This window comes from Sitophilus oryzae, unplaced genomic scaffold (assembly GCF_002938485.1).
Source record: "Sitophilus oryzae breed Bouriz unplaced genomic scaffold, Soryzae_2.0 scaffold_550_pilon_pilon, whole genome shotgun sequence".
NCBI classification, from domain to species: Eukaryota; Metazoa; Arthropoda; class Insecta; order Coleoptera; family Curculionidae; genus Sitophilus; species Sitophilus oryzae.
In genome coordinates, this window is record NW_022147141.1 from 650388 (window position 1) to 676566 (window position 26179).

General features: G+C 32.9%; 2 protein-coding genes across 2 annotated transcripts in view; one reads left to right on the forward strand and one right to left on the reverse strand.

The window, feature by feature from the left end:
* Positions 1-26179, forward strand: part of LOC115886992 (chondroitin sulfate N-acetylgalactosaminyltransferase 2) — a 737150-nt gene that overhangs the window by 547800 nt on the left and 163171 nt on the right. The window lies entirely within an intron of this gene.
* LOC115886993 lies at positions 8431-11289 on the reverse strand. The gene is made up of 2 exons (XM_030906322.1): positions 11233-11289; positions 8431-9099 (listed from the first exon to the last, which is right to left on the reverse strand). Exons 1-2 carry the CDS (start codon positions 11281-11283, stop codon positions 8446-8448), a joined length of 705 nt encoding a protein of 234 aa, XP_030762182.1. The 5' UTR covers positions 11284-11289; the 3' UTR covers positions 8431-8445.

The following is a 26179-nucleotide window of genomic DNA, read 5'->3' on the forward strand; positions in this document are numbered from 1 at the left end:
AGGCATAAGTGCCAATGGGGAAAATTAGAGTTCTTAGTAATCTGAGTTTGTTACTAATTGAAATTGCTGAATCTTTCCATATTTTAAAGAGTTTGGTCATGGAATTATGTGCTATGCACAGTTTTTTCTTGATTTCTGCATCACATTCTCCTTTACTATGGACTTAGGTATATATATTGATCTACAATTTCGAAACCTGCTATTTCTGTTGTATTGGCAGGTTTTCGATTGATAATCATTAATTTTGTTTTTCTTTTATTTAATTTTAACCCATATCTCTCGCTGACCGCCCTACTTTGTGCATAATGGATTTTAATTCAATGGCAAAGGATGTGAGTATATGTGTATCATCTGCGTACCTTCAATTCGTTATTTGTTTATCGCCTATAGTGATACCACTGTTGTAGTCTTTCATAACTTCCCTCATTATAGATTCGCCACTGAAGAGTAAGGGAGATAAATTGCATCCCTGGCGCACTCCCGCCTCCAAGTCAAATGCATTTGAAATGATGTTATTTACTCTTACTTTACCTCTGCTGTTCTCGTACAGACATCAGATCAGCTGGATAAGGTGTTGAGTCACTCACATGCTTTCTAATACAGACCAAAAGTTTACTTCACTTAATACAATCAAATGATTTTCTGTAGTCCACGAAACACAGATGAGTCGGGATGTTAAATTCATACGCTTTCTTGATAATTTGTCGGACGATTAATATTTGCTCTTTAGTACCTTTGCCGGGCATGAAACTTGTTTTTCTTCAGATATTTCTTTTAGAATGAAGTATTTTAAACGGCTATTCATAATGTGTAGCAGTACTTTACTAGTAATACACACTTTACTAGTAATACACTCACCGGCACAAAAAAAAGGGACCTTAAAATTTTGATATATATAAGTTTAATATAATTTTGTTTTGATGATCTTTTAAGCAGTTTGTAGCTAAAGTATTTGAATTTTTAGTATTTCTTTCTAAATTAAAAATGAAAATTTTCAAAATGTTGTTGTTTTGGTGAAAGTTCGTGACACTGTGTGGAATATGTTAAGTAGGTAAGGTACACAGGTAAAACAAGTAAATTTCGAAAGAAAGTAAGTGTCTTCAAAAGCGAATATCTCAAACAAAAATAAAGCTATATAAGCTATTGAGATGGACCAAAAAACGAACTATTTAGAAAGGATGTACCCAGAAGATAAAATTATTTTTAAATTCCTTTGCTGTCTTAACATATTCCACAGGGTGTTTCAAAGTTTCACCCAAAATATCAATATTTTGTTTTCCCTCGTATAATTGTCAGATGGGAATTTTCATTTTCAATTTAGAAAGAGACATTAAAAAGTCAAATAATTTAGCTACATATTGCTTAAAAATCATCAGGTTTCAAAAAAAAGAAAGTCTAAAAAAAGATGTGAGAATGGTCTTTTTTTGTGAGGGGGGAAAATCTCGCATGAGACAATTATTTGTTGGTGTCAGCGGGTAGTGTCCGATTCCTACCGACTAAAAAAAAACATTCCTCTTTCTTTCACGCTCTTCTCACTGGGACCGCTTGCGCAATACTTCGGAGAGAAGGGTGCTTAGGTCTTATATCTGTCTCCTTATTCTCCAATATCTGTCGAATACAGTTGTACACCGCTTCACACGTACTTTCGTTGCCCAAAAGGCCTGCCATCATATTTTCTACATTAAATGAAACATTTGATATTCTTTCATACCCGCTTCTATATTCCTCCCATTTAGAACATTTAAAAAGGGTGTGTTCTACATCAACAACTTCAGTATAATATAAACATTCATCTATTCTTCAACACTATAAAAAAAAGAAAGACCGCATACCTGGGTCACGTCATGCGTAACCATAAATACACATTTCTCCAGTTGATTATCGAGGGCAAGATCGAGGGCAGAAGAGGTTTGGAACGGAAAAAAATGTCGTGGCTGCACATAAGACAGTGGACAGGCATTAGTAACATACAGACGTTGATCCCCACAGCCACTGCTAGGGAAGCCATGGAAAATGTGGTCGCAAACATCCATTAATGGATAAGCAGAGAAAGAAGAAGATTCATCTGTTGTAGAGAGAGTTCTTTCATAGATTACATTACTTACATTACATTCTTTCATTCATCTTCGAAAGCATCCATGTCCGGATAGTGCTTAACTGAGGTAGTAATCTACGTCTACATTCTACTTGTCTTCTCTCTACCCATGGCAGAAGTTTAGGTATAAGCTAGTAGGCCCACCTACTAATTTTCCTTGCATCCACTCTTCTTGCCATTTGTGCATCAAATTTGCTCTTGCAGTATCTTTCGGTATCTTGTAGTATCTCTCAGCTCGTTCTACTACTAAGAGGTGAATAGGGGGATACTAGATAATACATTCAACGCGTCTGAGGAAACAGTTCTATATGCACTGGACATTTTTAGATTCACCTTTCGATGGAAACACGTTAATTTTTTTTATACGTTACTTTGGATATTGCAACGTGCTACACGGGAGCGCCGTATAGCAATTGTGAGTGTATCACGCTTGCCAATACTCTTCTTTTTGATGCTCTTGGACCGCTCAATCTCGGCATCAGTTTACCCAGAGCTGTAGAAGTTTTGTCTGCTTTTGCAATAGCCTTGTTTAGATGTTCAGCAAAGGTTAATTTTGAATCCAACCATATACCGAGATATCTAAAAGCATTTTTTGGAATGACTGATGTGCCGAGTATTACAAAAGTTATCGGCTGAATCATTCTTTTAGTGGTTACAAATATAACTTCGGTTTTTTTCTGACGCCATCAGGAGATTTTTATATTGTAACCAATTTACTACCCTTTGAAGGCTATTTTTTGCCATGTTTGTAAATACCTTCCTCGGTTTCAGCAATTACAACCATCGCAACATCATCGTCCGCAAACCCAATTAATGTTACTCCTTCTGACATTCTCGTCTTCAGTATGTCATCATATAGCACGTTCCAAACCGTGGGTCGAAAGACCGATCCCTGCGGAACACCGCTGTTGATTTCAATTTCCGCTTTTTTGCTATTTTCTTCTGGGATTATTTTCCGCTCAGAGAGATACGCTGCTACGATGTTTAGTACATCTGCTTTCACACCTCTTCTATTTAACACATTTAGAATAATCTGCCATGAGGCACTATTAAATGCGTTCTGTACATCAAATGTGATTACCGCGCATAACCTTCTATTCTGACGTGCATACATTGCTGCTGTTTTAGCTATGTCGATTACTTTTGTTATAGCATCTACTGACTGTTTCCCCTGTCGAAAACCATATTGTCGACTAGATAATATGACGACTAAATAAATAATGAGACTAAATACGCTGTTCTTTCTAGCTTTTTATTCAGCCTGCCTATATAATATACTGTGCTTATATACCTAGTATAGGTAACTATATAATTGCTTTTTGTAGTTTTGAATTCCTTCATTCATTCGAATTATTTTAGCATTGGGTCTCTGTATATACAACCTGTATGTACGCATTTCTATACTTATACGAGCATGTGAGTGTTAGTTAATGTTTCTTAGTGAATTAAAATGTATTTCATTTTATGAAAACATATAAATTATTTATATAACTTAATGTTCTATTTTTGGGCATTATCTTTTTTGTTTCTCCAACAAAAAAGAATATTTCCAGGAATTGCCCAAAGGGACAAGGAATTAGTTCGCTGATATACTTCCGTTTTACATCTTCTTTCGCCAGACATTTTGTAATAAGTAAATAACGTTATTTAAAAGAACAAAGCGAGGAACGTTTCGAAACTTTTTCAAGAAGATAACTCAAATATTTTCCTTAATTTGTTACGTCAGTTATTTCGCAAAAGGAAAATGTATAATAAGACATGACAAAAGATTTACATTTAATTTTCTTCGAGGGATGTATTTTTCAGGCCACGCGAACTTTCTTTTTTATCTCTTGCTTATTCTGAAATAACGGCGAAAAAGAAATATAAGAAAATTAATTTTAGTTTACCATCTTAAGCATTTGCAGTTTATGTTTTGGGGTTGTTTTAATTTAAGGTAGGATCAAAGTTTTAGTAATATAAAATATAATTAAAGATGGCTTTAGTCAATTATTTTAAAGATATTAAAATTATAGGTGAATTAACGTTTACTAAAGTTAATATTTTTAATGCTTGCTATGTCTTATTTTCGACTGGAGCCAGATAGTTCAAATAACAATCGATAGATAAATCTTCGATAATAGGAGTTGTGTGCTTAAGACTTCAATTGAGTTATAGCACATTAAATTGTGTAAATAAAGAGTAGCATTTTTCCATATGCTGGATGATAACGAAAGCCTATATAATCAATTATTTCATTGCGACTTATCGAATAAATTTAAAAATTGCTTCAAAATATACTTTGTCATAATAAGTAGCACTTGAATGATTACATTCCCAAAGCATTTGCATAAAATTCAAATGCAATATAGGCATTTCGGTTAAAGAATATTAAAACACATTTTGTTCAAAATTTGGAAGAAGTAAGATTCTTTTTGAAATGTTCAATTTTCAATTTTGAAACCATTTTTCAGGTTTTTTTTTCTTTGTATCGAAGCGGGCCTTGATTTTATGTTGACCTAGTTGCCTAATTATTTTTTTATCGCAATTTAACATTCTATATTATTATTTATCTGCAAAATTAAAGACTTTTGAAAAGTTAAATCAACATTCTATATTAGTTTTACCAATTATAATTAAAACGCCATTAAATGGAGAATTTAGAGAGAATCGGATTGGAACAAGTGGCCCCATATCTTGGACTGCTAGGTCTTGTGATTTAACTTTTTTCGACTTTTTATGGGGGAAATTACAAGATCTTATATATAAGGGAAGAGTCATTGGGACGAGAGAAGAATTGCAGAAGGCTACTAGGCAAGCTTTTGGACTTATTACGCTAGTTCACCTAATGATTCGCTGTAATTATGTGAGCAAAAGATGTTTATTAAGTATTCAACAATGGCGTGCTCAGTTTGGACATCTTAGATGATTTTTTTAGAAAACTATATTCGTCACTCAAAAAATACGTTCGTTGTTTATTGTTGTTCTTTGTTTATTGTATCGATTTCAATTGTTATTACTAAAACTAATATAGAATGTTAATTTACTTTTTCAAAAGTCTTTAATTATGCCGATAAATAATAATAATGCATTATATTATTATTATTAACTCATCCTAAAGGAGAATGTATCAGACCTACCGGAAGGACAATATATAAGTGCCGTAGATGTGATTCTGGAAGTGAAAACATAGAACACATTTTATCAGGGTGCAGTAATCTGGCGAGTACAAAGTATCTGGAAATACACAACAGAGTCGCATCGATCATCTACTTGGAGATCCTCAAACATTTCAACATTGGCCGAGAAATCCAAGAGCCCTACTACAAATATCATCTACCACCCGTAATCGAAAATAATAGTTTCAAGATATACTAGGATAAAACAATCTTAACAAATAAAACCGTTAGAAGTAACAGACCGGACATCACGCTTATAAATAAAATAAAAAAAACAGTTTTACTAATTGATATTTCTATTCCTAACAACAACAATATACAAAGTAAGTTTTCAGAAAAAATAATAAAGTATCAAGATTTATAATAATAATAGCTCCCGTATATAGCGTTTAACGCCTTGGGAGTAGCAAGGTACAGCTTGCCATACTAGAGCCGTTCGGTATACAAGGAAGGTAATGTGGCTAGCACTACGCTTCAACCGCCTATTATTACCTCAGGATTGTGAATCCCAAGTACTCATTTAAGGCTGAGTCGACCTAGGTACCCAAACTATTTTTATTTTAATAAAAATAGTCGGCTGATGCAATGCCGGATGTGGGGAATCGAATCCACTACCTTGAGATTGGTAGACGAGAGCCTGTACCTCTACGCCACCGGGCACCTTTAGTATCAAGATTTGAGAATAGAAATGAAAAATATATGTCAAATGGAATCGGTCCAGGTAGTCTCCTTGATTGTTTCAGCCATTGGAATTATCCCGGTTAACCTGAAAGAACAATTAAAAGTAATTGGAATACCTGAAAATACTTACCTGCCTAATGCAGAAATCTGTGCTGCTTGATGCTGCTAACATTGTTCGTTCTTTTGTAGGTGATTAACAATAGCACCTTGTATTGTCCCCATGGACCGATAAGGCAGCTTTAAACCTGTTTCATGAGCAGTGAAAAAAAAAATAGAATATTAAATTGCGATAAAAATTAATTAGACAACTTGGTCAACACAAAATCAAGGCACACTTTGGTACAAAGATAAAAACCTAATAATTCTCACATTCTTAGAAATAGGTACCCATAACTATATCGTTCAAAATGATTAAACGCAAGCATTTTCTTAAGTTCATAGCCAACTACGATTTCTATTTAAAAATTATATTTTTCATTAGTTCTGACAAAAAACTCACTACGCCACTGGATTGTGCTTAAAAAAGTGCCTTAAGAACGTCTTTACAGAATTTTATTATTCCGCGAAATAAAAAAGTAATGGTTCTCACTTGGCAGTGAAAATATCAACAGGCTATTTATGCCATTAAACGTCTCAGAAATCGAGTCAATGTCATCTATGTCGGTTTTGCTTTATCTAATCAGGAAATAGGTTTTCTCTGTTAAAACAGACCAATTTCGACCATCATGTACATGGTGTTGATAATCTATTCTATTATAGCATGTATAATTAAATATTCTATTATAGCATGCATATTTTAATTTAAGTAATCGTTAAATATCTCTCAAAACCAAAGATTTTAAACATATTTAACTTTTGTAATAAATGCCTTTTTTGGGCCCAAGAATCCAAAAATGAAATAAAATATCGGGTGTTCCATAAGAAAATATATCTTTGGTATCAGCTTTAGTTCTGAAACACCCTGTATATTTCAAAATAATTTTAAACTGTGCCACATTGCCTCCCCACCTATACCCATAAAATATTTTGTTTCTACATCTTTCCGTTTTCCTATAATTCATGGAGATGAATGATAGCAACATACATTTTTTAGTCAAACTGAATGTTTCCAAGAATTGCACTAGGGGACAATGCAATAGTTTAGTGACAAATATTTTTTATTATATTTGTTATAATTGGGTTAGGAAAAGAAACGCTTTAAACCATTGAGTTACCCATTTCTCTGTCATTATACATACCTACATTAATTAAAAAATATTGAAATTTTTTATCCATAAGAATCAGAAAAAATTAAGATACTTTTTTAAGGTAATTTAATTTTTAAATAAAATTATATAAGGATTCTTGCTACTTAACTACTGATATAGAAATTTAATTTTACGCTATGTTTGTCATAATGTGGATCAACCCGCTCTCACTACCGGTTTCGGAGCCCTACTCCATCATCAGGTGAGCTTGGGCAGATCCACAAAATGACAACCACAGCGCAGAGATAGTTAATTCAGACTTGTCGGAAAGTGTCGGTTAGATATTAAGTCCCGAACAGGAGATAGCAGCCTGCGTGCAATGGTAGTACTTTCGTACCACCGGGGCGCAACTATCGATAATAAAGGACGGTAAAAGGCTTTTTTCAGGCAAGCCAAATTATAAAATAGAAAACAAATTTCTTGCGGTATAGGTATATAATAAAATTATATAAGGATTCTTGCCACTTAACTGCTGATATAGAAATTTAATTCTACGCTATGTTTGTCATAATGTGGATCAACCCGCTCTCACTACCGGTTTCGGAGCCCTACTCCATCATCAGGTGAGCTTGCGCAGATCCACAAAATGATAACCACAGCGCAGAGATAGTTAATTCAGACTTGTCGGAAAGTGTCGGTTAGATATTAAGTCCCGAACAGGAGATAGCAGCCTGCGTGCAATGGTAGTACTTTTGTACCACCGGGGCGCAACTATCGATAATAAAAGGATGGTAAAAGGCTTTTTTTCAGGCAAGCCAAATTATAAAATAGAAAACAAATTTCTTGCAGTATAGGTATATAATAAAATTATATAAGGATTCTTGCCACTTAACTGCTGATATAGAAATTTAATTCTACGCTATGTTTGTCATAATGTGGATCAACCTGCTCTCACTACCGGTTTCGGAGCCCTACTCCATCATCAGGTGAGCTTGGGCAGATCCACTAAATGACAATCACAGCGCAGAGATAGTTAATTCCGACTTGTCGGAAAGTGTCGGTTGATGACCTTGCTTGTTGATGATGCTTGGTCAGGTGACCAAGCTCACCTGATGATGGAGTAGGGCTCCGAAACCGGCAAGAAATTTGTTTTCTATTTTTTAATTTTTAAAAACACTGTGTTTTTTAAGAACTAACTAATACTTAGAATGTGATTGCTTCACGATATCAAATTAAATACCAGCCTTTATGAAGTTAATTAAATTTTTATTCGAAATAATACAAATTCTAAACTACACTGTATAAACATTTAATGAGAAATATTTTACTGTCTAAAACAAACTACTGTCTCATTGAAGATTTCTTGCGTATTATCTCTTATACCAAAGAAGGCGTTTCCAGCGCATTTTCTAACATCTTCACTAATAACGATGAACAAATCGAAAAGATTTTCTATATCATTATGAATAGCTGGAGATATATTACGGACCGTGTCTAATACAGAAGCTCCAAATCGAATTAAACAAAAGACATCTTCTCCCGAACATTTTTCTAAACTATCCACGTCTGCACGAAATCCATCTTTGAAGCCGGAAAACTCTTTAAGGACAGCTCTAATTTGACTGGTTACTTTGGAAAATTCCGCAGCGATGCACTTTCCTATTTCCTGCGATGCATCGGAGAAAGCAGATTCGAATTGATCTTTTTCATTAACGATACACTGAAGAACAATTTTGCCGTCGGCCGTGGCGTTGGCTTCGAAACTTTTGATTAGGTCGACAAAATACGAATTGAAAAGCTTTCCTTCGCTGATAACGTAATTAATAATATTCTCCTCGATTTCGGGTTCCTGATTTTCGATTTTCGCGATGTATTCGTCGGCTTCCTGGAAGAAGAGATCCAGCTCATTAAAAGCTTCTTCTAGGAGCTGAACGACTATGTTTCTAACGCCGTCTTTTAAGTGAGATGACGAATGTACCTAGAAACAAAATAATTTTTAAAATTTGACATCAAAATAAAAGAATGCCTACCATTTACAGCGCTAACGTTTAGGTTTGACTAAAATTTAATTTTTTTCTTTTTTTTTGTTTTATAAGCCTAAGTTACACTTCAAATTAAGTGCAACTTAGGGAAATTTAAATATTAAATTCATTGGCGTAACTACAGGGGAGCCCGGGGCTGCCGGGCACCCCCTAGTACTGCAGGGCACCCCCCAGAGAAATCTTGGATTATGACTCTTGGCTACGTATTAATTTTTATTTCCTTGTGATGTAGTAAACATTACGTTTTCTAGTTTTGTTTAGTTAATATTATTTTGTTGTGTTCAAAAAATGTGCTAATTTTTATTTTTTTAGAAAATTTGTACGTATTTAAGTAACCTACGGGAACACCGTTTAATAACCAAGTCTATGAAATTTATTGAGAGAGAATATATGTTTCTTTTATCGAGATATACCAGCGCTGAAAATATTTGCACTCATTTAAGACTCACCCTGTATATGTAATAACTAAGCCGAATAAAGCAGGATATTTTGTAACTATATACTGTAATTTGAGTTTTGTTATAACAGTAACAAATCCTTTGATGATAATTATCATAAGTGTTTTATATGTATTCGTGATTATTTAGTGATAAATAAGAGTTTCAGTTTGTAATTTTAATTTCTGTTTATACTTTAAAATAAATAGTCATAAAACTAGTCATTTTTTATTTTATAATAAAATATAATTACAAATCAGTAACATATACAATATATTATGATTTTGTTAAGCTTTCTTTTGTCATTTCCAGCTCAAAGAAAGATGTTTCTTAAAATTTGGAGGAGGATGACACCTTCAAATTTTCATGTATTTTAAAGTTTTATGTTTTATGTTCTAGTTGACCGATTTTGATAATTTCTTAAACAGTTTGTAGCTAAGTTGTTTGAATTTTAAGTATCCCGTTCTCTAAATTAAAAAGTCCCCATCTGTCGATTATACGAGGGAAAATAAAATGTTGATATTTTGATGAAATTTTTAAACACTCTGTAGAATGGCTTAACAATGAATGAACTTAAAAACTACTTTAGCATCAAGGTATATATTTTCTTGATAGTTTTGTTTATTGATTGATCTCAATAACTGTTCTGTTGTTGGAGATATTCGCCTTTGAAGAAATCTGTAACGACTTACAGCAATTTTAGAGTCAAAAGCTGACTTTTTCTTTTGGTCCTAATCAACACGCACATAAAACAGTGTTTACAGTTTTTTTGACATCGCTGTAATTGAAAAGTCATATTATTTTTGCTTGTTAGCAGTTACTCTAGCAGAGATTGTTTTAAGATCAGAAGTTTTATTGGTTATGGTTGCTTTAATTGAATGTAGTAAAGCTTCTGGGATTCAAACTATTTCTGCTGGAGTAACTTCCAACAAACAGTAATAATGTGAATTTTCAATGACAGTGCAATTAAAAAAAGATAAACACTATTTCATAGGTGTATTGATGAGGACCTACAGCAAAGGTGTGCTTTTAATGCTAAAATTGCTGTAAATCGTTAACACTATTTTATATAAGCGACTATCTCCAACAAAAATAAAGCTATTGAGATGAACTAAAAATAAAATATCGAGAAAAGATGTACCTAGATGATAAAATTATTTTTAAATTCCATACTTTGTTAATAATATGTTCCAAAGGGTGTTTCAAAATTTCACACAAATTTCAACATTTTGAAAACAAAAATAAGGAAACCTCGTATAATTCACAGCTGAGAACTTTTATTTTTAATTTAGGGAGATATACGATAAAGTCCAATAAAATGTAGCCACCCTTTACTTAAAAATCATCAAAATCGGCTAGCTAGTACAAAATATATTAAGTTTTAAATATAGAAAAATTTTAATCCATAACGCAGTCAGATCATTGCTATGATTTGTCATTACTTAAATGTTACGGTAAGTTAAGTTTTTTATATAAGAATGCTTAACGTTTTTTCTTAAACTAGTTTTGCAAAATTTTAATATTTTTTTTTATATTTTACCTCGTTCGAAACAATTTTATTCTTTTCTCATTTTCTAGACACTCCATTTTCGACTACAAAAATTTTTAATTTACTTTATAAAATATACTCACATTTGCTACCACCAGTATTAAACAGAAAGCACTAAAAATGTTGAAATTCATCTTCGTTCAATACTTATTTCAATCAAATTACTAAAATAATTGACGATCGATATACGACCTTTTCTTTTTATAGTTCTTTTGAAGCAGAAGTCAATATTTTTCTTCTCATTCAAGTGTTTATACTAATTGGTATATTAATCTTGTTAAAATTTGTTTATTAAAGAGAAAAAATAGGGCATATTATGATGTTTTATAAACAAATTCTTAGGAAGAGTACCTAAAATAATATCGGTTTTGTCTATAATAAGAAAGTAAAAATAAACAAACATCTACATTTATCCATTATTCTTGCTTAAAGTGCTTTGTAAATTCGTCAATTAACGATTCGTTCACCTCAAATATTAAACAAACAAAAAAGATAACAAAAAGAATTTCATATTTCCTTATCGAAAATAACATAATTTTTAGTTGATTTATTTTTCAACAGTTACAACACACAATTTTGTTATCAACATTCATATTTTTCCCTATGTTGAAAAATATATACCTCGTTTTGCATCGCTGACATGAACATAGGAAATACAACATAAATTTTAAATATGATGAACAAAACACATTTTATTTTATTATAGAAAAACTTGTATAAAACTTTTTACAGAAAACATAAATGTTCTATTTGCCTACGTACTTTTTTGGTTATGAAATCTAAAATATTACCAAATTAACCACAATGATATTTCGACATTGCCAAACACAATCATAACGTATTATGACAAACATATCATGGTTTCTCTACAACAATTTTCTGCAGGTCAATCATCGTAAATTATAGCCGTAATAACCACATCGTGAATACGAAATAGTCATAAAAAATTAATATTTCGAGGGAGGAGGGCAATGGTCAGGTTGTACCTATTAAACTAAACCCACCCTCAGACTTGTTAATTTTGCTGATACATGCACCCTTTCTTAATCTTTTTATTCAATTACTACATAATCCTGAAAAATTATAAATTACTTCAAATACTTCTTAATCCTAAAAATTTATAAATTACTTCAAATACCCCCAATAATATTGTGTCCCCCTTCCTTGAGTTATAACTCATCATACAGTCTAAAGAAACTACTACTAAAAGAAAAGTAATATACAGAGTGTTGGATTTAAAAAAATGATATATAGCATTTTAAATATTGCGATGTTGGCGACACCATAAAACTTACCCTGCACAAGATATTGTAAATTTTCCTTTGCGGGTTTATTTTGTTATGCTTGGTGTTTAGGAAAATATAGCTAAGAATTATTAAAGTTAAATTCACTCTAGTTTTTAACCACTTTTCGGATATAGTGTTTTTAACCAAAGTAAATAAGAAATAGAATGGCAACACCGCATAGTGCTAGCAATAAAAATAGCTAAAATAACCAAATGAAAACCTAATCTGCGTTTCCCGAACCTAAATCCCAAGAAAATCAAACTTAGCATAAAAATAGTCCAATCCAAATCTAAACAGAAATATGGGTAGTGCAATTTAAAAAAAAATCTTTACCATAACTTTATTTGATACACCCTGTATACAACAAAATATTTTTAGGATATGCCCCTTTATAAACCATGCAACATCTGTATAAAACTTTTTATAAAGAATATCTTCGACGACGATAGCGGACTTTCTCGTACTAATGGGCCACCCTGTATAAATCTATTTATTGTAAAAAATGTCTATACCTATATGTAGCGGATTCATCTTTCCAAAAAAATCCTTTATGGGTTTTTCGCCACTGCACTGCAAGAAAATCTACAAAATAAAATAATTATGTTTTGTAAACACTTCTGCGTTAAACCTAAACGGACGCTGCTTGTCAGAAGTTATGTTTATAGTAATACAAATTTGCCTAACAAAGAAAAAAAATGCTTAACGTTTCGGAAAGTTGTCTCTTTCCGTCGTCGAAAGCAAAAAAATACAAAGAATAAAGAAAAAAACTATTTAAAATATTGAAATTTAACTATTCGAGAACACTTTACTTTTTTAAAACAGATACGTCTACAAGAAACCGTTGACGTTCTGTTAAAATGACATTTTTAACTTGATATTTAAACTTCAAAATTAACAATTACTACCTGATAACAATTACTTAATAAGGTAAAACCAAAAAGCCCCAAACTTTCTGTATGATTATTTTTAAATTTTACGTATGTTATGTTTATTTATCTTGTTGTATCTATTGTTCTTTAAAATCAAAGAAGCGATTGCCATACATTACTAACATCTACAGATGCATGAGCAATACATTTATTTTTATTAGATTGAATTAAAAAAGTCTCTTTTATTTTTCTTAGAGGCTATCGCTTCTTTCATTATAATTTTGGCGTTATTAAAATTTATTCTGTGCCCTGTGTCCCAAGAATGCTGACCAATCTTAGATTTGTGAAAATCTCCCTTTCTTAAATAATCTTTATGTTCTTTAATTCTAACATTTAAGGGTCTAGATGTTTCACCAATGTAAAATTTATCGCATTCACAGGGTATTTGGTATATTACATTTAAAACAACAACCAAAAAATGAAAGATTATTTAAGAAAGGGACTGAACATAAAAATTATTTATGAAAGGGAGATTTTCACAAATCTAAGATTTGTCAGCATTCTTGGGACACAGGGCACAGAATAAATTTTAATAACGCCAAAATTATAATGAAAGAAGCGATAGTCTATAAAAGAAAAATAAAAGAGGCTTTTTTATTTCAATCTAATAAAAATAAATGTATTGCTCATGCATCTGTAGATGTTAATAATGTATGGCAATCGCTTCTTTGATTTTAAAGAACAATAGATACAACAAGATAAATAAACATAACATATGTAAAATTTAAAAATAATCATACAGAAAGTTTGGGGCTTTTTGGTTTTACCTTATTAAGTAATTGTTATCAGGTAGTAATTGTTAATTTTGAAGTTTAAATATTAAGTTAAAAATGCCATTTTAACAGAACGTCAACTGTTTCTTGTAGACGTATCTGTTTTAAAAAAAGTAAAGTGTTCTCGAATAGTTGAATTTCAATATTTTAAATAGTTTTTTTCTTTATTCTTTGTATTTTTCTGCTTCCGACGACGGAAAGAGATAACTTTCCGACACGTTAAGCATTTTTTTTTCTTTGTCAGGCAAATTTGTATTACTATAAACATAACTTCTGACAAGCAGCGTCTGTTTAGGTTTAACGCAGAAGTGTTTACAAAAAATAATTATTTTATTTTGTAGGTTTTCTTGCAGTGCAGTGGCGAAATACCCATAAAGGACTATTTATTGTATTTTCATTGTAGGTCTAATATTAATTTATTGTAACATTTTTTTTTTAATAGATAACATTTATATTTTGACTGACAAGTTATCACAGAAAATTGTTTTGGCTATTGTTGGAAACTAATTAATTAATTTTCCCCCATGTTATGAAATAATCGACGTATTGACTTGATGCGTTAATATCTACCTATAACAAATAGCTTTCCATCAAGCTGTGTATTTTCTATTAATAAAAGTGTTTTAAAAACAACAGAAGACATTTATGATGTAACTATAATACTTTTAATGTGTAAACTTTTATTTATCATTTATAATTAATGATTTTGTAATTTAAATGTAACTTTTTTCAAATTAGGAAGATTTAAACATAAATAATTGGAATTGGATATGGGAGGGGTGTTAACTAACGTCATACAGTCTCAAGGGTTTGACAATAGCCAATATTTGAGACGGTTTTACAGAGGCTAGTTCTCCATTTCCGATATCAGTGTTGGGTTATGGGATTAATAATACACTTTTATTCCTTTTACTAGAAACACGCACTCGGAAGGTATCTATGCAACTGAACTCTAAGCTGTTTAAAATACGCACAATTTCACTAACAAAGAACGCATTGGGGCACAGCTGTAAAGGGCCGATCATCTTACATAGCTGCACGTTTTTGTAATTTTTGTAAATATTCCAACAATCAGTCATATCAAAGTTTATGGCATGAATTGTTTTCGTCTCGGCGCACTCAGTGATGTGGTGTTCTAATGTTCTCCCATCTGCCCACAGAATCTGCATTCGCCGTTGCTTCCTAGGTTCAATCTACCGATATAAATCTATTGAGGCGACCGCGACAGTGTCCTGTTAATATCCCCGTGAAAATCCATGAAAAAAGTTTTTTCTTACTTAAATCGAGGGAAATTTTTAATTTTTCTTGTTTGTAAGTTCCGAAAAACTCAGTCAACAACAGTGACCTAGACCCTTCGAAGATTCGTATTCCAGGTTACGGATGGAGTCTTCCAGATTCTTAAGTTTCGCTTTAATCCTCCGATTTTAAACCTCGCGCGCGGACTCGCAGTCCGCAGGTACCTATTTTCCCAATAATTCGAAAATTTGAAAACATCAGATGCTGCGCCGCTTAGTATCTTCCTGTCTCTGCATATTATATGAGAAGTGTACGTTTGCACATCGTTTAGGGTAGTTAGTATCTTTTTATACTCATGCGGAGTGTCTCTGCAAGAAAAATTGCACCAACTCATGTAAGACTGTTTGAAAGAAGATGACGAATTAACTACTGAACATGACGATGAAAAGGAAGAACGAGAAGTGGATATTATAGAAAGACAAAGGCCTAAAATAAATTCTGATACTAGCAAATTTTACATTTTGAAGCACTGAATACAGTATTATCAGAAAATCGGCACTACAGAATTTTGATAGGCCGAAAAATAGACCAACTCGTTACTCTTTGTACAGTGCCAAAATTTCGTATGTTTTGAGCACACAGAAATATTCTGTAATCACTGTTATACAGACTGAAAGTCATTTTATTCAAGCATACGTTATTTCAGAGACAGCGTCGTGCCTATGCTTAATGTAGAAACAAATAAAAAAGGTTTAACATATATTTGGCCAAATCAGTAATGAAAAATCTAAGCGTAAATATCTTTATCACTTTAACTTACATTTTTTACAAATGACAAATGGGTTCACATATTTAGAAGTGGATGTATTCTATTATATTTGGATATTTCTACCCAAGCCGCTTCTTTTATCTTTATTTAGGAATACGGTTCAACATTTTCTAAACATAACATTTATTTAATTTACTATTAAAGAGCAGTGATCCATCTTTCGTCCCATATCCTATCATTGTCAGTTGGAATAAATATTAGGTTAACAACTAACTGTATATTTGTATATAGCCTTCCGTTACACGCGCTCTAAATCTTAATAAGACTACACGCGTCGGATTGTGAGTCCGCACCAGAACTGCAAGCTCACAGAAAACTTAAGTTTTTCTTTGACTTAAATCATTTTAATGACTTAAATCATTTGATTTTAAATCATATTTCGAAAGCTGACTTAAGACTTAAAGTTTAAGTCATTTTCGAAATAAAAAAGATTTAAGTCATTAGAAAAAAAATTAAGTCTTTTTAGAAAAGATTTAAGTCATTAAAAAAGATTTAAATCTTTTTTAACCACTTAAGTCTTTTACATACGAAAGCGTAGAGCTGCCATCGCAACATTGAAAAATATGTTTAGCAAAATTTACACTTTTTCTTTAAATTTACACTTTTTCTGTAAATTTACACTTTTTCTGTAAACTTACAGATTTTCTGTAAACTTACACTTTTTCTGTTAATTTCTGCTTTAGTGGAAACAGTGGTGAGTTATTCTACGAGTAGTTCCCATCGAACTCTCCAATTTCCAGTTTATTCACAAATGTCTTCATTAGTAAAGACAGAATTAGGGAACCACTGCGGCAATTAATTTCAGTATTGGAGACATGCGATCTATATGACAAGATTAAGCAATATCCCAGTATAAATATTCAAAGGTATATTTTGTTCTGACATCACACTCCCTTTAAAAATACTTGAAGAATTATTCCTCATCGTCTATACTGAACCTGGGACTAAAAAAATTCCGGTGATCTCTTATTTTAGAGATTATGTATTGGATTTGGACTGTATGTGATGTAACACACATAATACGCTTTTAGGCGACCCGGAAAGTATTGTCACCCTTCCCGTATATTAGTATTTGCAACAGGATCTGATTGTCCGCCACCTCTGAGATTTCCCTTAATGCCACATCATGTTTTTGCATGAAGATCAACCACAATTTCCTATGGCAAATGCTCCCTGCAATTAAAACTGCCAGTCATTCATAAGAGTTATGAATATTTTAAAAACAGATATGGATTTTGCTATAGGTAATGCTAAAACATTTGGATTCGCCTAATGTTTTAGCCCCCGCTACCCATTTCTTGATTTATTTTTATTCATATATTATTCTTAGGATAATAATTGATTTTATTTACGTTTTTATATTAAGAGTACTCTGTTTTGTTAGAGAGTTACAATTTAGTTATCTATATTACATTCTAACATTTCTGTAGATTTATAATGTTAAATAAAAATATTTTTGTGCATACTTATACAGCTATTATTTTAGAGTACTTAAAGCATTTCGATCAACTTCGAAATAAATTAGTTCGTCTCAAATGCCTTGGCAAATGATGTAAACTTAGGACATAACAAAGGACATAACCATCCTCTAATGTCAAAATTTCTTTGTGACTTAATCCGATTTTAAAGTAGTTTTTAATGTATTCGTCCATAATCTCTGATGAATATCTGTACTTCTTCGGCACAATGGCAACTTAACCAGCAGAGAACAAGGCTCACTTGTAACTACCGAGTAATGAACAGGCCAATGCCGCGACGTCACGCGTCGTCCTGCTGGGTAGTAAATTTCGCATGCAATTTTACAGAAAAAGTGTAAATTTACAGAAAATCTGTAAATTTACAGAAAATATGTAAATTTACAGAAAAAGTGTAAATTTAACATTTACAGAAAAAGTGTAAATTTTGCTAAAATTATTTTTCAGTGTTGCGATGGCAGCTCTCTACGCTTTCGTATTTACAAGACTTAGATCTTTTAAAAGATTTAAGTCTTTTATGAGGTTTAAGTCTTTTTAGAGAAGATTTAAGTCATTAAAAAAGGTTTAAATTTGTTTTGATGACTTAAAACATTTTACAAAAGACTTAAATCTTTTAAAAGATTTGAATATTTTATGAGATTTAAGTCTTTCTAAAAAAGATTGAAGTTTTCCATATATTTTTATCATAAATTTTTAACAGCGACATGCCACAAGCTACGCAATTGTGTATTTTGTTACACTTCAACGATTGCACAACTACACCTGTTACACACATTTTGAGAATCTAATGTTTAATTATATTTTTTATTATGAAACAAAATCTAAAAAAAGCTTTAAGTAAGCACAAAGCATAAAATAAGCATAAAAATGGAAAAAAAGTTAAATAAGCATTAAAAACAGTGCTTTTTCGGCTATTTTCTTGTTTAATCCGTTACTACTAAAAGTCATCTAATGTTTGCTTGAAATATTTATAAAAAGCATATTGCCTTAAAATCCGGACTCTAATTATTATTTTTCATAAATTTTATGACAGCATTTTTTTCACCTTCTCCAATTTTATCAAACTTTCTAAAAAAATTATTCAAAATCTAAAATTGTTGTTGGTGTTTTTATATGTGTATTTTTTTTGTCACTAATGCGTTTTTATTGTTTCATTGGTTATTATAGTTGTTTATATACAGTATTTTATTCTAATCTGTATCTACAATAAATTAAGATAGAAAATAAACAATTCAAAATGCTATGAAGTTGACAAAGTAAAAAAAAATATAAACATGATTAATTTTATTCCACACTCTATTTCCAGAAATGTATGTAAAGGGAGTAGTGATGTGTATTTTTTTAGACACTCGTCGCTGTTTTTTTTTGCTTTCGCTTTTCTTTGCCCTTCCAGAATTTAGCTAATACAATCTGGCAACCCTAAATGCCATTAACTGACATTTTGGTTCGTTATATCCTATTAATTTTCTGATTCTTGGTGTTAATGCTTTCGGCAAGCAGCTTAGTTGGGCTCGTTGTTATTTATATAGAATTACGAAACCACGTGCGCGGACTCATACCTCACGCAATCGGTAAAAACCCAATAACAAAGGCAAACTTTAGCAAGCTCGCACCACATATTCTAATAGCTATTATACTAGTATATTGTTTTATTAGGAGTAAAAATTACACTTTTTTGATGAGGCTGTACGTTTGACGAACGAGCGTTAGTGAGCGACACCGAGAGACATACAGCCGAATCACCAAAAGTCATTTTTACTCCTAATAGAACATGCTATTTTTTTCAAACGCCATAAATAACAGCACACGATATCGTAAATTCGTTGTCACGCGTTTTGGCCTTAGCTTTGCTCTTTTAAATTTAAAAAAAATGTAGAAGAAACAAAAATTAAAAAAAAAAAGAATAAAAAAATATTTAATTTACGATTAAAGTATCTGTGGAAATTAGAGAGAAGAGTCTAGTCGCGAACAAATGTATGCCCTAGCTCAGAAAAATCGAAGAGTAGGGGCGGGTTAAGAGCGCCACTGACTTTAGACAGAAAAAGTCAGAAATCCCCCAAGGTATAATTAGGGCCTCACAAGTTCCACAAGTACATAAATAAAAAAAGTAACTAAACAAAAAAAAAATATTGTTAGACTTTAGAGAATAAAGTTGACATAGGGCCAAAGGTAGATATAAAAAAATAAAAGCAACTGATTTAGCTTCAGTACCCTCCATTAAAATATAAAATAGTAGGAAACAGTAAATAGAAAATACCAAATAGAAAATAATAAATTAAATAAATCAATAAAAAAATTGCGCGCTAAGAACAATATATATCACAATACGGCAAGTAGCAAAATTACGTAAATACCTTGGTACCTTCCGTGATCACGTAAGATTTACAAAAAAAATATATTTGTATATATCAGCGCAACTAAATTCAGATGATATATCAAATTAATCAACAAAGTAATAAATCAATTACATAATAATCAACTAATTCGCTAATATTAATAATTATTAATATAATTATTAAATAAATACAACTACAATCAACTACTAAGTACAAAAATAAATTCAGATATCGATAAAAAAAAATCCATAGTTCTCCATAGTACGAGATACCATAAAAAAATAGTTTTTTTTAAGAAGAAAAATAGTGGAAAGAAATGTATTAATTTAAAAAATAGGCTTTACCTGCTAACTCAGGGTTTTCTATGAATCATTAAGTGATTGAACTTAGTTCTTCCCCTGGATGGAATCGGGTGCTCCATGAGAAAAAAAAGGCGGGCCGCTTGGTTGACCCACGTCAGCTTTTTGAGGTGAAAATCCCGTTACCGGAAAACTGTAGAACCGTCCAAAAAAACAAAAGGTAAGATAGGGTGCTGCAGTAGTTTCTGAGGCACACTCGAAAATCCCCACAAGGGTAAAAATCAAAAATGACCGAGAGGCCTCTGTACCTCACACTAGCTGAACATGAAGTGACCAAGCCAAGATAGTTCCAAGAAAAACGAAAACATTTTTTGCCACAAAGAAATAGCCAGATAAAAACACGAGTCCTTGATAAAATATGGATAAAGATATGAAGAAAAAGTTATATGCTAAAGGAAAATATAATTAATATCAATCATTTAAATAATAAATAGAATAAATCGTGGGCGTACAAGGAAAACCATGTAAGTCCAAAAACTAAAAAGGTGAGAAAAAGTGATTTTAATGTTTGAAGTGATATGTAAAATCCAATTTTATTTTTTGACTGCACTAAAAGAAATCGATTGACATTAGGGTTATTTAGGACTAATTTAGGCTAAATTAAAATACAGGGGTTTTAAGAACAAATTGTTTATTGACATTTTTTTTTATAATAATCTGACTTAATGGATTTTTCTGAAAAAAAACTTAAATTTTACTGGAGTTAGTGGGTTTTTCTTGATTGGCTCCTTACTTTTTGGGATCAAATAATGAGCCAGAGGCTCATTATCTGAAAACAATCGCTTTCTTGATCGGGAATTCCCACAGATCCTTCTTGAACATTTTTGCAGACTGTTAAAAAAATTCACAAATCCATTAAGTGCACTTAATAGATTTTTCTGAGCGAAATTTAGCGTCTGTGGACTTAGTTATTTTGAAGCTAATAATATCTCGTATATTTGAACTGTATTGGACTTAAAGGATATTTAATATGAGAGGTTATACCTAAATAGACTTAGTAATGGTTTAGCAGATAGACTTAGTAATGGACTCAGTAACAGTTTAGCAGTCGTACGAGAAGGTTGTGTTACCGATCGTGCGTTTTGTCTGCCGGTTATTGAACGTTTTGTTTTGTTTTGATTTGACTTGTTTTTGTTCCTGACCCGAAATCAACTCAAAGTTCACTGTTCGTTTAAACTTGACTTTGTTTACGTGTGTTAGTTTTTTGCAACCTTAATTGAAAATTTTTCGGCGTACTTGTTTCCGCTGTGCGTGAGTTTTAGCTTGTTTATATTTCCGAATTTTATTCAGTTGTCATCGACTTTTATTAATATTATTAATCATTTAAATTATTATGGCTGAATTTAAGTGCGATTCTTGTCAAAAAATCCAAAAGGACAGTTATAAGGTTCGCTGTAGTGGAGAGTGTCGAAGAAGTTTTTGTATGACCTGTACAGGCCTGGATAAGGCAACAACAAAGGTGCTATGTCAACAAAAGTACCACAATGTTAGATTTTTCTGCACTGTCTGCGATTCCCCTACATTAAAATATGTTCATGATAGAATTACACAGCTTCAAGAATGCCAGGTCCAACCAGAAATCATCGAAGCACTAGGATTCTGTTTAAAAAAAAATATTGACATTTTTCCAGTCATAACTGAAATGTATGACATGCTGAGTGACCACGATTCCAAGTGGAAAATTTTACTCAAGAAAATTGATGACATATCCAGGATATCAGATACCACACAAGAATCCTTATTTAAGTCTATAAATGAGATAAAGCAAGACACTTTCAATTTATCATCAATTTTAATGGACAACCATGATGGGTCTGTTAAAGTCCAAGTTCATGACCCATCTAAGGAAGAAATGGCGAAGGAAATGGCTGACCTTAGGAAGAGCGTTAAACAAATGTCGCTCACATTGGAAAAGCTTGTTACAAGGGATAAGACCTGTACAGATCATAATATGCAGCGGAAAAAATCCATTTCAACGCAGACGGGCCCTATAGATCACCAAAATAGTACTTTAGATAGTACTTTAGCTTTTATAGATTCGCCAAAAAAAATAGTTTCACCCAAAATAGTGTCATCGCAACCTCCTAAGGCCGCCATAAGAGAAGACTGGAATTATGTGGTGGTGTCCAGAATTCCACCTCCTTACACAGCGAATCAACTTGCGCACTATGTTAAAGAAAAACTAGGAACCACCGACTTCATCAGATGCTTTCCAATGCTGAAAAATAAGGACAGTTCCCATTCCGATTTCAAAATTGGAGTGCAAAAGAGGTGTCACTTGGTGCAGCTTAAGGACATAAATATGTGGCCGCCGGGAACCATAATAGATTCAACCTCAACATCCTTAAGCCAAGCTTCGTTTACTTCTTCGGTTGAACCTGCTCAAAATCTCAAAATAAACATCATTGAGAACCGCAAGCTACCTCACCTACTTGACCCACCACTGGCAACTATGCCAAGGGAGGTAAGAACTATTAAGATTGGGTCTGACAGGGAGGCTATAGCTGCTTGCAAGTCCCTGGCGATGGAAAATCCAGAAATTATTGTGCAGGGAAGTGCGAAGAGAGATGGTTTGGCAGTTATGGACCCGATGACCCCACCTATAGTACGGCTGTCTCAGGACTCAGATGCGGTAAATGGACGTTACGTGTTGGCCAGGTTGAGGGACCCCTCCATTTTGAAATCTCTTAGGCTATTCCTTGCCTATCTTCACGACCAACCATCCAGTGTGTGTTTTGAAGGACACACTAGTACCAGCATCAAATTGATGCTTGCATCAGAAGGGCTACCTAGTGACCTGGAGTCCTTGCGTAAGTTGTACTACCGCTTCCACAACGCCTATGGTATTGGTTCAACTGAAGTTGATGCAGATCTTTCAGCTTTCAGGTCATTCTTTTCTGCGGAGAGCCTTCTACGACTTCAAAAAATTAGGGAAAGTCATGGCAAATATTATTCCAGTGGTTCCCCAAATAAGAGTAAAAATTTTTAGTTGAATTGACGCGAACAGAGGATCAAGCACCCTCTGAAGAATTAAGCGATAGCAAGCTTGGTCTATTCCTTATTAATATTCAGTCCTTAAGACATAAAACAGATGAATTATATCTTTTACTAGAAGAACTTGAATTTCCAGATATCATTGCCATAACTGAGCACTGGTTGAATTTTGATGAGCCTGTGTTTATTAAAAATTATACCACAGTAGCCAGATTTGATAGAACAAATTTTTCTCATGGAGGTACTATGATAATGTCTTTAAACAACGACTTTTCCGAGGTAACTAGGTACAATGATTTGTTATCTGAAAAAGTATTCGAATTTTCCATTGTCCACCATAATGCTTATGACCTTTACATTATTTGTATTTATAGAACACCTGACTCTGACGTGCAATTATTCTGTCATAATCTACTAAGCTTGCTTGAGTCCCTGCCCTTGAAAAGCAAATTAATTTTGTGTGGTGATCTTAATATTGACTTTCTTAGTGTATGTGCTGCTCAGAGTTTCTTCAGTCCATTTTTGATTCTTTGGAATGGTCATGCATGTAGGCTCACCTACCAGAATATCCAATACCAGTTCTAGTACTATAGACTATGTTGTGTCATGTTTTGATCCTAACTCCATCGCCTGCAACGTCTTTAGCTCGGGTCTCTCTGATCATGAAGCAGTTTTAACTGAATTTTCGATAAAGTCCAAAATCAAAAATGCCCCTCGTAAATTATGCCGTATTTTTTTTCAGAAAAGAATGCTCAAAAGTTCGGTCACTTATGTAAAACAACCAACTGGGATACTAGCTCTTATGATGTCGACACCGAATTTTCTATTTTCGTAAAAACATTAACCAGTCTAGCGTTCAAATCCTTTCCTCTTAGGCCTATAAAAAATAAGCATAATAAACCTTGGACCACTAAGGTCTACGCATATCTTCTAAAAACATGCGTTCATTATCTCAATTAAAAAATTCTCAGACAGTCTCTTCTTCCACAATTACGTAAAACTATACAGAAAAATTTATCATAAGACTATAAAGAGCCGCTAAGGACCTTTTATTATAATAGGAGAATAGTCAATTCTGGTAATGTTGCTAAGGAAACATGGTCTATTGTGAATGAGTTGAGAAACAAAGCTTCTTCGTCTAGCAATATCTCTACCTCGCCTGAGAACCTTAACGATTACTTTGTAAATGTGGCGAAAAAACTTAACTAATACCATATGTCCTCCTCATGATCCACTTTCTTATCTCTCTAATGATAATGTAAACTTACACAGTTTCTTTTTCGCCCGTAGTTCTTGAAAGAGCTTCGCAGTACAATTAATACCATCAAAAATAAATCCTCTTCTGGGACCGAGGGGCTAACTTTAAAAATGTTTCGAATCTGCCAGAAAGCACTCTGAATCACCTAACAACTTTAATAAACATGTCGTTCCAAAATGGTATTTTTCCAAAATGTCTTAAGACGGCAATAATCATTCCACTGCACAAAGGAGGAGACAAAGATGAAGCTTCTAACTATCGCCCAATTGCACTCCTTCCAACGCTATCTAAGATCATAGAAAGGTTGGTTAAAAGCAGGCTGGTATCTTTTCTGTTTAAGTACAAAATACTTACTGAATATCAATTTGGATTTCTGAGCAACAAGTCCACAAATGACGCTATGTTTTTTCCTCCTTAATAAAGTTTACTCCAGCCTAAACAACCATCATTCTACAGCAACAATTTTCTGTGATTTTCTAAGGCGTTCGATTGTGTAAATCATGAGATCCCTAATTAATAAAACTGCAGCACTATGGGTTCAGGGATCATCTCTCGAATGGTTTAAGTCGTATCTGAGCAACAGAATCAACTTGTGAGGGTGGATACCACGTTGTCTTCTAGCAAGCCAATAGAATGTGGAGTACCACAAGGCTCAGTACTAGGCCCTATTTTGTTTCTTCTTTTTATTAACGACATTGCTAACATAAACATCAGTGGCAAAATATGTCTTTTTGCGGACGACACTAGCTTCACTTGGAGCAACAAGGACATCGCGGCACTTCATAGGATTATATCAAATGACTTAATCACCATTAAATCTTGGTGCGATTCGAACCTCCTGAGTCTCAACATTTCTAAAACTAAGGCTTTGTCGTATAAAAACTCGTTGCAGCCTTTTGTACTTGACAACACCACCATTGACGTCGTAAAATCCGTAAAATTCTTAGGGCTTGTTGTGGACAATTCTCTGAAATGGGACATACATATCGAAGCTTTGTCGAAAAAATTGAGCTCTGCCTGTTTTGCATTAAGGTCTGTTTCTAAGGAGCTTAACTTGTCAGTGGCTAGAACTGTTTATTATGCACTTTTTGAGTCGCACCTCAGGTATGCCCTTCCATTCTGGGGTACGTGTTGTGCGGCTCAATTTGACCGCATTTTCAAGCTCCAGAAGAGAGCTGTTCGATATTCACTGGGACTAAACAGCAGAACTCATTGCCGGGGCTTTTTTAGAGAATTAAAAATATTGACTCTTCCTTCCTTATTTATATTTGAATCCGTTTGCCTAATACGTAAACATGTATCAGCTTCTCAAGAAAGGCCATCTCACACTTATCCACTCAGGAACGCGGAGCAAGATCTTTATCTACCTACCCCACGCTCAGAGTTAGTTAAAAGTTCAATATTATACAACTCGAAAAAAATGCACAATCACCTGCCATTTGAAATCAAATCCATAACATCATTTTTTTCATTTCGCAAAGCATTGAACTCTTATTTACTAGACAAGGCTTTCTACGCCGTAAATGAATTATATTTGAATTGAAAATCGAATTTG